Genomic DNA, 11,278 nt, shown 5'->3' with positions numbered 1-11,278 from the left:
TGTCTTGATTTTTGCATGACTTCCTAAATCGCGGATGTGGGACCGCAACTATTAGGGGACGACCCATAAAACGTCTGGGATAAAAAGGGTTTCCCTGTATCTACCATGCCATACAAATAAACACACACCCCTTGACATTAACAAATGCAGCCATGCACACACATACAGACACAGATACACATGCACATACACACATCCTCCGCTGCCCATTCAAACATAATAACACAACAACAAAGAGTTATATAAAGAAATATTCTATGACTGTTCCACAGCCAATGCGATGAGAGCCTACCTTTTTGATCACTTTTACAGTTAAGAAGAAGGAGCGTCTTTCGAAAACACTTAAAAGGGCAGTTGGACGATATTCTCTGTAAGACTAGCACTCCTCTATCCCCAAGAGGTTCACGGCCATGTTCTGCTAGAAAGCATGCGTTGTAGTGTGTCCGACCATCACTAAACCACACACGCACACGCTAAAAATAGACCCATGCTCTCAACTTGTGCTATACCTTACTGTCATAGTTACATTCAAACATGACAGGGTAGTTTACAGCGTAGCCCATATGTGTTCAGAATTCATTTGAGGTCTTGAAAAACATCTGATTAGAAAAATAAAAAACAAACTCTCTTGAGCGGTAATTAAATTGTGAAGAATATCAGAAAGGACAATCCTATTCTTTCAAGGCCTTTTTTCCCCATTAAGTGGTGCATTCATTAAATCGCTTTTTACTGTCCCTACAACATGTGCTGTACTTCAAACACGCACATTTCAAATGCTGTAACGTTTTTTGTATTTGTTGGCCTGAATGATAATCAGTACAATATGAGCACACTCAACAACACAGCGCACAATATTATCAACTTAAAAAAAAATACAAATAATATTGCAACGTTTTGGAATATATAGTTAAATGATTTGCAAAGGTAGTAAAGTAGTAATAGGTTTTTCTAGCCATAACATCACGCATTAGAGCTCATCTTTTTGGACCCCGGGTCAGGTAACCATGTTATCTCTGATAGGTAAGTGTCAGGAACAACTTCAGACGACCATCCCACCACGTCACTGCATTCTCTCAATCAAATCACTCGCAAGAAACAAGGGAAACATGTAGCATATCCAATTCATTTCTCTTGCCCTACTCCCCCCCATAATTCAATTTCAATCATCCCCCTGCTTGAAAATGACTGATTGTACCACCATGCAGCTCTTTAATTGGCCCAGAGTTAAGGGAATGATATAGCATGAAGGACGGCTATTCAATTTTCAATTTCGGGCAAAATATTACGGAGAAGCACAGGATAGTCGTCCTGTCATCTGAGAAATAATCAGGCTGACCTATCTGTTCAGCGGCCTGTTGATGCCCACCATCAAATACAGATCACACTCACACAAAAACCATTGACCTTCCCCTGGTCAAATTCATTTGCCCTCACTTGAAACCAGCGTCTATACCTAGAAATGGGCAGCATTTGTTGCCTGTGTTCCTCTTGGTTCAGGACTTGTGGTCGTTCATTTAATACCTTTAATCAGGTGCAGCCCCTGTAATGGAAAATGAATCAGAGCCAAGCTTGATTGGCCCTGATGACATCTACTATGCAGCAACTGTCGAAAAATCCTCTAGCTTTAATCAATCTGCTGGATAATTCCAGACGCCCATGCTACCTGCTGTGATGGGCAGTCCTCCTCCTCTGAAATGGCTATTGTGACCACGGCAGTGAGGCTGAATATGTGGGAAGCAATGTGTGTGCATACTATTGTTGTGGTGGATACACTTCAGTATTCACTGGACCTAAATACATCTCTCTCTTTATTTTTTACCTATGACTGCTTCATTGTTGGCATCCCATTATATTCATTCATTGAATTGATTGTTTGTAATCCGACTCAATTCGGACAATTTGGATTCAATTTAAGTCAATTTAATTTAGTTATTGACAACAGGACTGTGAGCTTTATCTTTGAAAGCCTTTCTTTTAATTTAATTTAAAATCTCTTGTTTTAGGTTAGGCATATAATGTCCGTTTTCTAGCATTGTAAAAAATAAATTGTAATAATATTATGTTTTATAACAATATGCAGCATTTACTATATTGTATTTCATATTATTCCTTGGTGCTGATGCAAATCGATGCGTGCCTCACCTCACGTCACGCAAGTGTGTTCCCACGTTGCCCTGGTAACACTCAGCGTCCTCTGCGCGCGGGGCACATACGGAGAGGAAGATGGAGGAGAATGTTATGAAAGACGTCGAGACTGGTGTGTAAATGTAGCTGTTAGCAAGCGTTCTCCTCGTTTCATCTAACAAGTCGAACGCAAGGAATAGCATCCGCCTCTCTCACCTAGAAATCATCTTCTATAATGTTGCATGCCAGGATAGTAACGCCAGCGTGTGCTCTGCTAGCATGCTAGCATGCAGGTGCATGGATGTAAACAACAGCTATCTCAATAATGTGTTATGAGTTAGCTTGGTTGCTACTGACAACAGAGTGATTCTACTCATTGTTGTGGATACACGTAGTTGACAAGCATTCCGAGCCTCAAATGATATTACAACATTGTGATACATACGCTAGAGAATGATTTTAAAGGTTTACTCGGCTGGTGTTCGGCAAATGATAACACGGGGGGTTGTCTCCTATCGATTCTTGCCCTAACTTGTACATTTGCAAACGTTGGTTTGACGCATTTTAGCCGTGACCAATTTGCGTATTTAATGCTGCCTCATTTGCTATCAACCGAATTCAAGACAACGATGGGACAGTCATTTAAATTCAGTCTAACTTACATCAATACAATAAAACTAATTGCATTATAGCAGCAACCTAAATTATTTTGTGTAGCAATTAGGACAATTTAAGGGATACTTTATTATTGACATGCATGGTATGAATTGCATTGAGTTATTAATCATCATTAAATCATACTGGTTATGCAAGGTTTCTTTTTCAAAACAATTTTTGACTATTATGTTTATGAGATGATGAAAAGCTGAAGTCACAAGTCAGAATGCATCTCTGCTGCAATGTTCAAGTAAAGTTTTCATATAAAAACATTGTGATACTGTCTGTCACTTGTCATCTCAGTAAGTCAAGTCAAGTGCAGTAGTCAAATGATTCTGATTTAGATGGAATCTTGTTTATCAAAACAAAACAAATGAGATTATATTCATCTAGACACATCATCACACTCAACCCTTATAACATGTGCTGATTTATAAATTATTCTTAGTTAAAGTGTATGTGTCATAATATAAACCTGTACTGAAAATACTACCAATATGTCACAACAAGTAAATTAATAAAAAATTATAACATCCACCGAAACAAAGGAATACATTTAAACCCGAAATTGCTTTGCACAAGTGGTTGACAAACATTGGTTGCTGTGAATTCTCCAGGTAGTGAGGCCGGTGGAGAGGACGCCTTGGTGGGCAACGTCAACAAGCTGACGGTCACCCCACCAGGGTACCCTGGGGCCCAGCGGAAAGGACACCTGGTCTTCGATGCTTGCTTCGAGAGCGGTGAGTAATTGTGATGACCGCTTTGATTCACAGTCCAAATTGGAAACTGGTAGCCCGTATGGTAAATGGTAAATGGACTCCATTTACCATTCATTATTACCATTCATTCAGCTTTTCCAGGCAGTGGTCACTCAAAGCGCTTTACAATATTGCCTAACATTCACCCATTCATGCACACATTCACCCATCGACAGCGGTGTCAAATTTGCATGGTTTTAGCCTCGGAGGATCACAAAACTCACATAATCGAGTTTTCGATTTTTATTTTTTTATTCAACGTTTTTCTAGAAAGTTGGATACATATCTGTACATTATTTTAGATTTGAACATTTTCTTTTTGACCATTTTGTGTATTTCTTTAACGCGAAATTTCGAAGTGCTCAGTTGCTAAGTGTTTTTGGGAGAGACATGCTGAATAAATACATCGTGTTTTCAAATTCAAAAATAATTGCTTGAATAATCGTGATTTCATTATTGACCAAAATAATCGTGATTATGATTTTTTTCCATAATCAAGCAGCCCTACGCTGTACCTACTGAGCCACATGCCGCAAATGTATTTTAGACTACCTTATCTCGCAACCAATTAAAACTCACACAACATGGATCGGCTATTTGGTCGGTCATTTGAGGTATTATTGCATAATGTAGGGGTCAGGATAGTGTTTGACTCCCAGGAAAATGCTACCGGTTTCCATCTTGTCCACACTTTCCTTGTAAGCATCCCTGAGCATGATGCAAAATATCTGATCTTAGGAACATCTGGACAGTCGCTTCTTATTAAAGCTTCTGCTAAATTATAAATACTGTGCTTAATTTGTGTAATTTTAAAGTCACACTTAAATTTACTAGTCTTTTGTGACAAAAAAGTGATTCTTTCATGATGAACAATGAAGTAGTCTACAATATGGATCTTATTAGTGAATATTCAAACCTGGCCTTGAACAGTAAATATATTAAGCCACAGCACAAAATGAGAAGTAAACATATTAGCTCCATATAAGTGATTGCTCACCCACCATCTCCATCGTTCTTGTTGAAGAGAGGCAGGGTATCGAGATCATTTGTTTGAGTGTGCTTTGTTATGGACCTTTGTTATTTTTCTGCCTGTTGATCGGCACTGCAACGAAAGTAAAGTGCTTCTTTAATAGCAACAGGGTCAAGTGGGCACATAAATACACATCTATACAATATACACACACACACACACACACACACACACACACACACACACACACACACACACACACACACACACACACACACACACACACACACACACACACACACACACACACACATACTCCTACACACATACTCACGCTGGCATACACATCAATATTACACATATACATACTCACACAAATACACACACCGGCAGACATACACACACACACACACACACACACACACACACACACACACACACACACACACACACACACACACACACACACACACACACACACACACACACACGCACACACACACATACACACGCACACGCACAGAGACACACACACACACACACACACACACACACACACACACACACACACACACACACACACACACACACACACACACACAATAACACACACACTCACTAAAACACAAGAGTGATTTCGAGAATCAGCAGGTCTCCATGGGACTGAATCTCAGCGTTAAGATTAGGTTCAGATGAGACTCAGATTTCATATTTCTGACAGACAGGCTCATTTTTTTGAGCTTCTGCAGACTGAGCCTTAACTTTACCTCATCTATTTCTGATGTTTTTGGCTCAGCTGTCACGGAATGTTCTACTCTAAAGTGGATTTTTTCAATTTTTCTCTCCCTTCATAGTATGGTTCATAACGTTGACATCTTCTTTCCAATATGTTCTTTTATTCCTGCACCCATTTGATTAACTTGTATTGGACTGAATGTGCATCAAGCGCTCATTTATAGAACGCATACTGCAAACATCGCAGTACAGACCTAGAAAGCCTAAAAGAACAGAAAGTAGACAAACATTAGTATCTAATTTACTTTGAAGTACATGACCCATGAAGGTGCTTATTTAACGATTTGGCCGAATGCAAAGTTGTAAACATTTACCATCCTTTTTTAAATTCTTTGCCGAGATATCAATGTTAAAATAATGGCGCTTGCCCTTGTTATAAATTGGCCCATTTTCCCAGATGACTTGGGGGCTGAGGTGCTCAGACATTGATTAATGGCTGCTCAGGTCCCACACTCAGATCGGCTAACATACCACTGTAACCGGCTCCGGATGCCCCCTCCCCCCTGACTGAATCATCGAATTGATATTAATATCTTTCCAGTAACTGCATTACATAAGTTGAAAAGGGGAGGCCAATTGACGTTCACTAGCTAATATCAAATGAATGTCATGTTGCAGTCACCAGCACCACACTGGTGTAATGGTTTCTTAGTAGATGGTGGCTGTTAATTGCTGTTTTAATTTCTGATGGAACTCTTGGTTTGTAATGACCATTGGTGGTTATTAACCTTATTGAATAATAACTATCTGCATAGGGATACACTTTAAGAATTTTACTTTTCTGGCACTATCAGTATTCTTGAAAATATACATAGGTCAATGGTCTACGTTAAATCAGCCTTCCGTTCAGTTATAAGCAGTAGTTCAATTATTACCCTTTTAAATCTCATTTTGATTAACAAAACACTGCAGTAGTCAGGCCATGTTGTGTTGTCACTTACATGGCTCAATTGTGTTGACAATGCCTTTGTTCTCATATTGTGTGTCGTGTCTCTCATACCGTGTTGATTTCAAATTTGAAAACAGCACGACATTTAAGATACCCAAGCTTGACTTTTTTGTTTTGTAGACAAGATTGTCCAGATCCATCCTTCACAGACAATCTGACGCCTCCCCCATCTCAGCAGTCCAATGCACATTGTGGCTGACAGAAGGGGAATTGGAAAAGACTCAAATACTATGGGCGTATGCCGCATGTGTTAGGCTGTGCGGTGCAGGCATGTATAATCCTTCAATTGCCTGGAATGGCCCTCAGTGACAGCGTGTCCATTTTACCTTTTCCAAAACGAAAATGTAAAACACAATATAATGGTGTTCTCAGAAAGAACTATCAGTCTTAACACATCACACACCCTGCGCTGCACATACAGGCAGAGGGCATGTTTTCTTATTGAGCAGACATTTAGGCCCAATCCCATTTCTACCCCTTACTCCTTCCCCTTACCCCTCCCCCTTGTTTTGAAGGGGTAAGGGGAAGGGTTAAGGGGTAGAAATGGGATTGGGCCTTATATTCTCCTCCTTTTCCCGAATGGTCAAACTTTATTCTTTGGATATCCGCATAATGAAACCGAATTGGTTTATTAGACAAGAATGGTTACGTCAACTGTTTATCAAGGGTGTAAAGAAGCTCATTTACATTTAGATTAGATGCGATTCACTTTCTTGTCAGCCCTGTGCAGTTTGAGTCATGGTCACCTATATCTTTTCATAGGTGGTTCAACTTACTCGTGGAGTCATTCTCAGCTGCCAATAACTATTAATCGGGCCTCTAGTTGACAATAAGAGAATGTCCTTGCCCTTGGTGGCTCTGAATACCCAGAGTTTCTTCAAAGATCAACACCTAGCATTGTTGCAGACAGTGGAGTGCATAAAGCAGCAGTGCTCACTTTTTTTTTAGAAGCTACAATATGCAAAACATATCTTATTCTTATTCAGGATACTTGGGATACTGTTGGTCACAGAAAATCATTGTAGGAAATTCTAATCTGGATATAGAAAGCCAGAGTCTATTGTCGTACATTGTGTCAAGGGACACAATATATAACGTGCAAATGATAAGCTGAATTGTAACTTGGGTATGAATTCAAATAATGCCGTTATCTCCTCGAAGTCCTGGTTAGGTCAAAATGATATTGTTCTTTCTAAATTCTTTTGTGAATGGATCTGCCCTTGTGATGTGCGGCCTCACTGCAAAGCATTACCAGCCCTCTGTGTGTGTGCAGAGGATGACACTGGCGCCTGCGTTCTGTTTTACTGCTCCTCTGGACCATACACCACAAGTAATTAAGCAGCAATTGATTAGCTGGTCTTTTGTCTGCTGACAATGGTCCGCATGGTTAAAGGACCACTCCCCGTCCCCCTCCCCTCGGGTGAGAGATGTTTAATGGGGTTCATTGATAAGCCTTTTCTACAGCACAACTTATAGACTAAATGAATTAACCGCAGCGTGAATTGACTGCATCTGCATCCGTGCAGTCAATTCATTCACAGCGGCACTCGGTGAGAGATGGAGGGGAAAGAGCTGACCGATACTTTATGGGGGATAGCTTCTATTAGGGCCTCAATGTATTCTACTGTACTTTACTGTGCTCTTCGGCCTGAGGCACAATTTCAACTTTCTGATACCACTGTTTTCCCGTCATCAAATCCACCTTTTCAATCTTGACGACTGGAGAAAACATCCTTAAAATAAGCAGATAATGTAAATGACTTGCTCGGTAATGCATATTAGGCCTGTATCTAAATCATTACTATTTTCTCAAATAATGTTATAGCTTTCCAACATCACATTATTTAAATTACATTAATACAACACACAGTAACAGCCTGTTGTACATTGCAAATCTCACTCTTGAGTCCCTGTGGACAATGTTTGAAACCATTAAGCCATAGATATTAGTCCTTGATGGTTTGGTTTGATGCACTTTGTCTGTTTTCTTATCAGCTATATTTTTATCACGGTGACTGTGACTATGACTCATTCCATAATAAAATGGTTAAGATGTAATTTATTAATACAATATCATCAGTGGAAGATGAAGTAAAACTAATGTCTCTCTTAATGTCTGCTGATACTGTAGCATTCCCTCCAAACTGCATGTTTGTGCCCATGACATTAAACTATTTGCGAGAGCATTCCACGGCTTTGCTTTGCTGATTCAAAATCGCCCCACAGTAATGATAACAGATGAATAATTGTCCCCCCCCTATTGCCAAGAGAATGGAGAAATAGTCAAAAAATAAAAAGGCATCCAATAAAAAAAATAAACAATTCTAGTGAGAGATGACTAATGAGGATAAATGTAGCTTAAACAGCGGCGCTAGAAAATAGCTCCAATGTTTGTTGCTGATGAACGTTTAATTGTTGTTCTCTGCTCTTTCCATTACTAAGCAGTGCACCAAATCCATGCAGCCTTATCTTCCCCAAGAAATGTTTTGCCATTTGCAATTGTGAGGCCCTTCTGAGGCATGGCTGATTGGAGTTAGAGCTGGAGAAAATTTCACAGAAAGAAAAAGAGAAGAGAGGGAGATATTGAGTGAGAGAGAGAGCGTATGTATGAGAGAGAGGGAGGGACAGAGTATGTATGAGAGAGAGGGAGGGAGGGAGAGAGAGAGAGAGAGAGAGAGAGAGAGAGAGAGAGAGAGAGAGAGAGAGAGAGAGAGAGAGAGAGAGAGAGAGAGAGAGAGAGAGAGAGAGAGAGAGAGAGAGAGAGAGAGAGAGAGAGAGAGAGAGAGAGAGAGAGAGAGAGAGTCGGGGAACAACAGAAGAGTGGAAGGGCATGGCGGGGTTGGTGCAGCCTTCGTTGTCACAAGTTATTTGTATAATCTGAAATGCCAATGAATCAGGATAGTTGAGTGTCCATTGATTAAAGAAGAGGAACACATTGTAATCATCACACCAGCTGCTCAGAAGGAGTGGTGTGACGGGACCTGCTCGCCGCGGAACAGAGCTTCTGGCTTTTGCATCATCTCTGATGTGCTCACGGTGGAGACCAACAGGTAATTACAAATTAGTAAACACACAAAATAAAACAGCACTGATGGATAAAAAGAAAATGGTGGGCTTTGTTTTTTTTTGCTTTTGCTTTGACTCAAAACAAAAACCAGAATGAAGGGAACGTTTTGTCCACTAATCTCACCGCACCCGAACATGGCAATTAAAATAAAAACACACGCGCCACACCGCACGTTTTTTCTTTGCCGCTCTGCCGTTTCCGTTACGTTCGGGTGAAGTCTACTTACCTCGGATAGATCTCGCTCTTTGTTTTTTTTTTGGGGGGGGGGGTTTCTGCAAGAGAACATCCATTGGTCTGAGACAGGGGGATCCCGTCTGACGTCTGATGTATTGAGTGGCAATACCAGTCTCTTTGTCTCTCTTACGTGTCCTTGGCACCCGAGAAGCTTCACTGCCCAAATCACTAAATAGCCTCTTCAGTCTCTTTTCTCCTTTTCCTCCTCTGTTCTTCCTTTAAGACAGAAGCCGAGTAAGGAGATGAATTCAGGTTGTCTGGTGGGAGGGTGGGAGGGTGGGAGGGGGAGCGTTGGCAGGACTATTGTTATGATTTATTCTATTTATCGGTCATTTGTATCCATAAGTGATTAGTCTTTATTATGGAAGTGTTTTTCCTTATACTGGTTGTCTTTTCCCCCCGGCTTCGCAAGGCGTATTTTATTCCTGTCTCTGCACCATTTCATGCTGTGTGAGCTGGGATGTGTTATATTGGTTTGACCCTGAGGGAAGCGTCACAATGTGGGGTTGGCTCTGCATACAGAGGCACGCCGTTCTCCCCAGCCTTTTTGCTTCGAGCCAGACTCATTTAAAACTACAAAGGACGGTCTTCAAGACATGGACTTTTAAACCCTCAAATGGTCAGCAACTTTTTGCTGGATCAATAGCCCGCCACGGTGCCACGCCATGGTTCTGGGTTATTGTTATTTTCCACCGTGCATCTTCTTCCTCCTCATTTGCATGTCCAGGCAGGACAAACACCACCAAACGACGGTCCATCTGAGAGCCATAATATTTGCAGACAACATCCTTCTGGGTTTATCGCACGAGAACGTAGCGTTGTCCCAAAAGCATGACCATGAAGGGTGGTATCGGAGAGCCGTCCGTGAAATGCAGAGCAAATGCAGCAAAGCGATAATCCTGTCTGATATTCGCGCCTGTCAAACTAATCAGTTTGCGAGCTCATGGGCTCGTTTGCTCTGGTCTGGGATGCCTCCTCTGCCAGGAAGCAGTTCAAACAGCCTCAATGTTTTGTAAGTTAATTGTTGATGGCGAAGATACAAGCCATGCATGCGGACCAGCTGGCTCCTCTTCTTCTCAAAATGTCAACCAATATAAGCCCAAGATAACTGCATTTATTTGGGAAATTTGAATATAAACTGAGCGTAAGGAGTTGCAATGGGGATTTGTAAAAGGTTTATGGGAGACATTTTTGGTTACAGGAAATAAGATGTAGCCTTAATGTGACTCAGGATCTAATCGACGGTTATATTGTCAATTATTTGTCAAGGAAAGTTTTAATTTGAAAGAAATACCTTTTTACTTATGGTTTTTAGATTCAAGCCTTGGGCTGTTGTCTGGTCTGCCAGACCAGGAAGCATATTCTTGAACATCAACAAGTCGATGGCTCCAGGCCAACATTTGGCAAGGTAAAAAACCCAAGACCAAAACAGTATATTTTCTCTCCATGATTCTAGAATCTCCTAAGCGTAAATGACTGTGACAAGATTTCTGTGTTGCACGATTGGTGCTTGCACACGAGGCTTCAATGATGGAGTAATTCATTTCCAGGCAATACTGACGCCATAAACACAGTTTCAGAGCAGTCGTGTCATTTTTCATCCCAGGCAAGGGGGTGCAGTTTGGGAAAATGGTGAGGATTTGTAACGCTTTACCAGTTCATGTTTTTTAAGCTGCCTGTGTTTATTCTGCTGATTTATTTAGAAAGCCTTTTTCTTCCAGATG

The 11,278-nt window shown here is 40.9% G+C and overlaps 1 protein-coding gene across 1 annotated transcript in view; it reads left to right on the top strand.

Moving 5' to 3' along the window:
• Positions 1–2,136: 2,136 nt before the first annotated feature.
• Positions 2,137–11,278, top strand: part of agbl4 (AGBL carboxypeptidase 4) — a gene marked incomplete at its 3' end in the record, with an annotated part of 135,924 nt that continues 126,782 nt past the window's right edge. Inside the window, exons 1-2 of the mRNA XM_060067482.1 lie at positions 2,137–2,257; positions 3,399–3,521. Coding sequence (XP_059923465.1) covers positions 2,224–2,257; positions 3,399–3,521 — 157 coding nt within the window. The remainder of the gene's footprint in view (positions 2,258–3,398; positions 3,522–11,278) is intronic.

Source organism: Gadus macrocephalus, chromosome 12, assembly GCF_031168955.1.
Source record: "Gadus macrocephalus chromosome 12, ASM3116895v1".
NCBI lineage: Eukaryota > Metazoa > Chordata > Actinopteri > Gadiformes > Gadidae > Gadus > Gadus macrocephalus.
The sequence above is the reverse complement of the archived record's forward strand: the minus strand, read 5'-3'. Positions and strand labels throughout refer to the sequence as shown.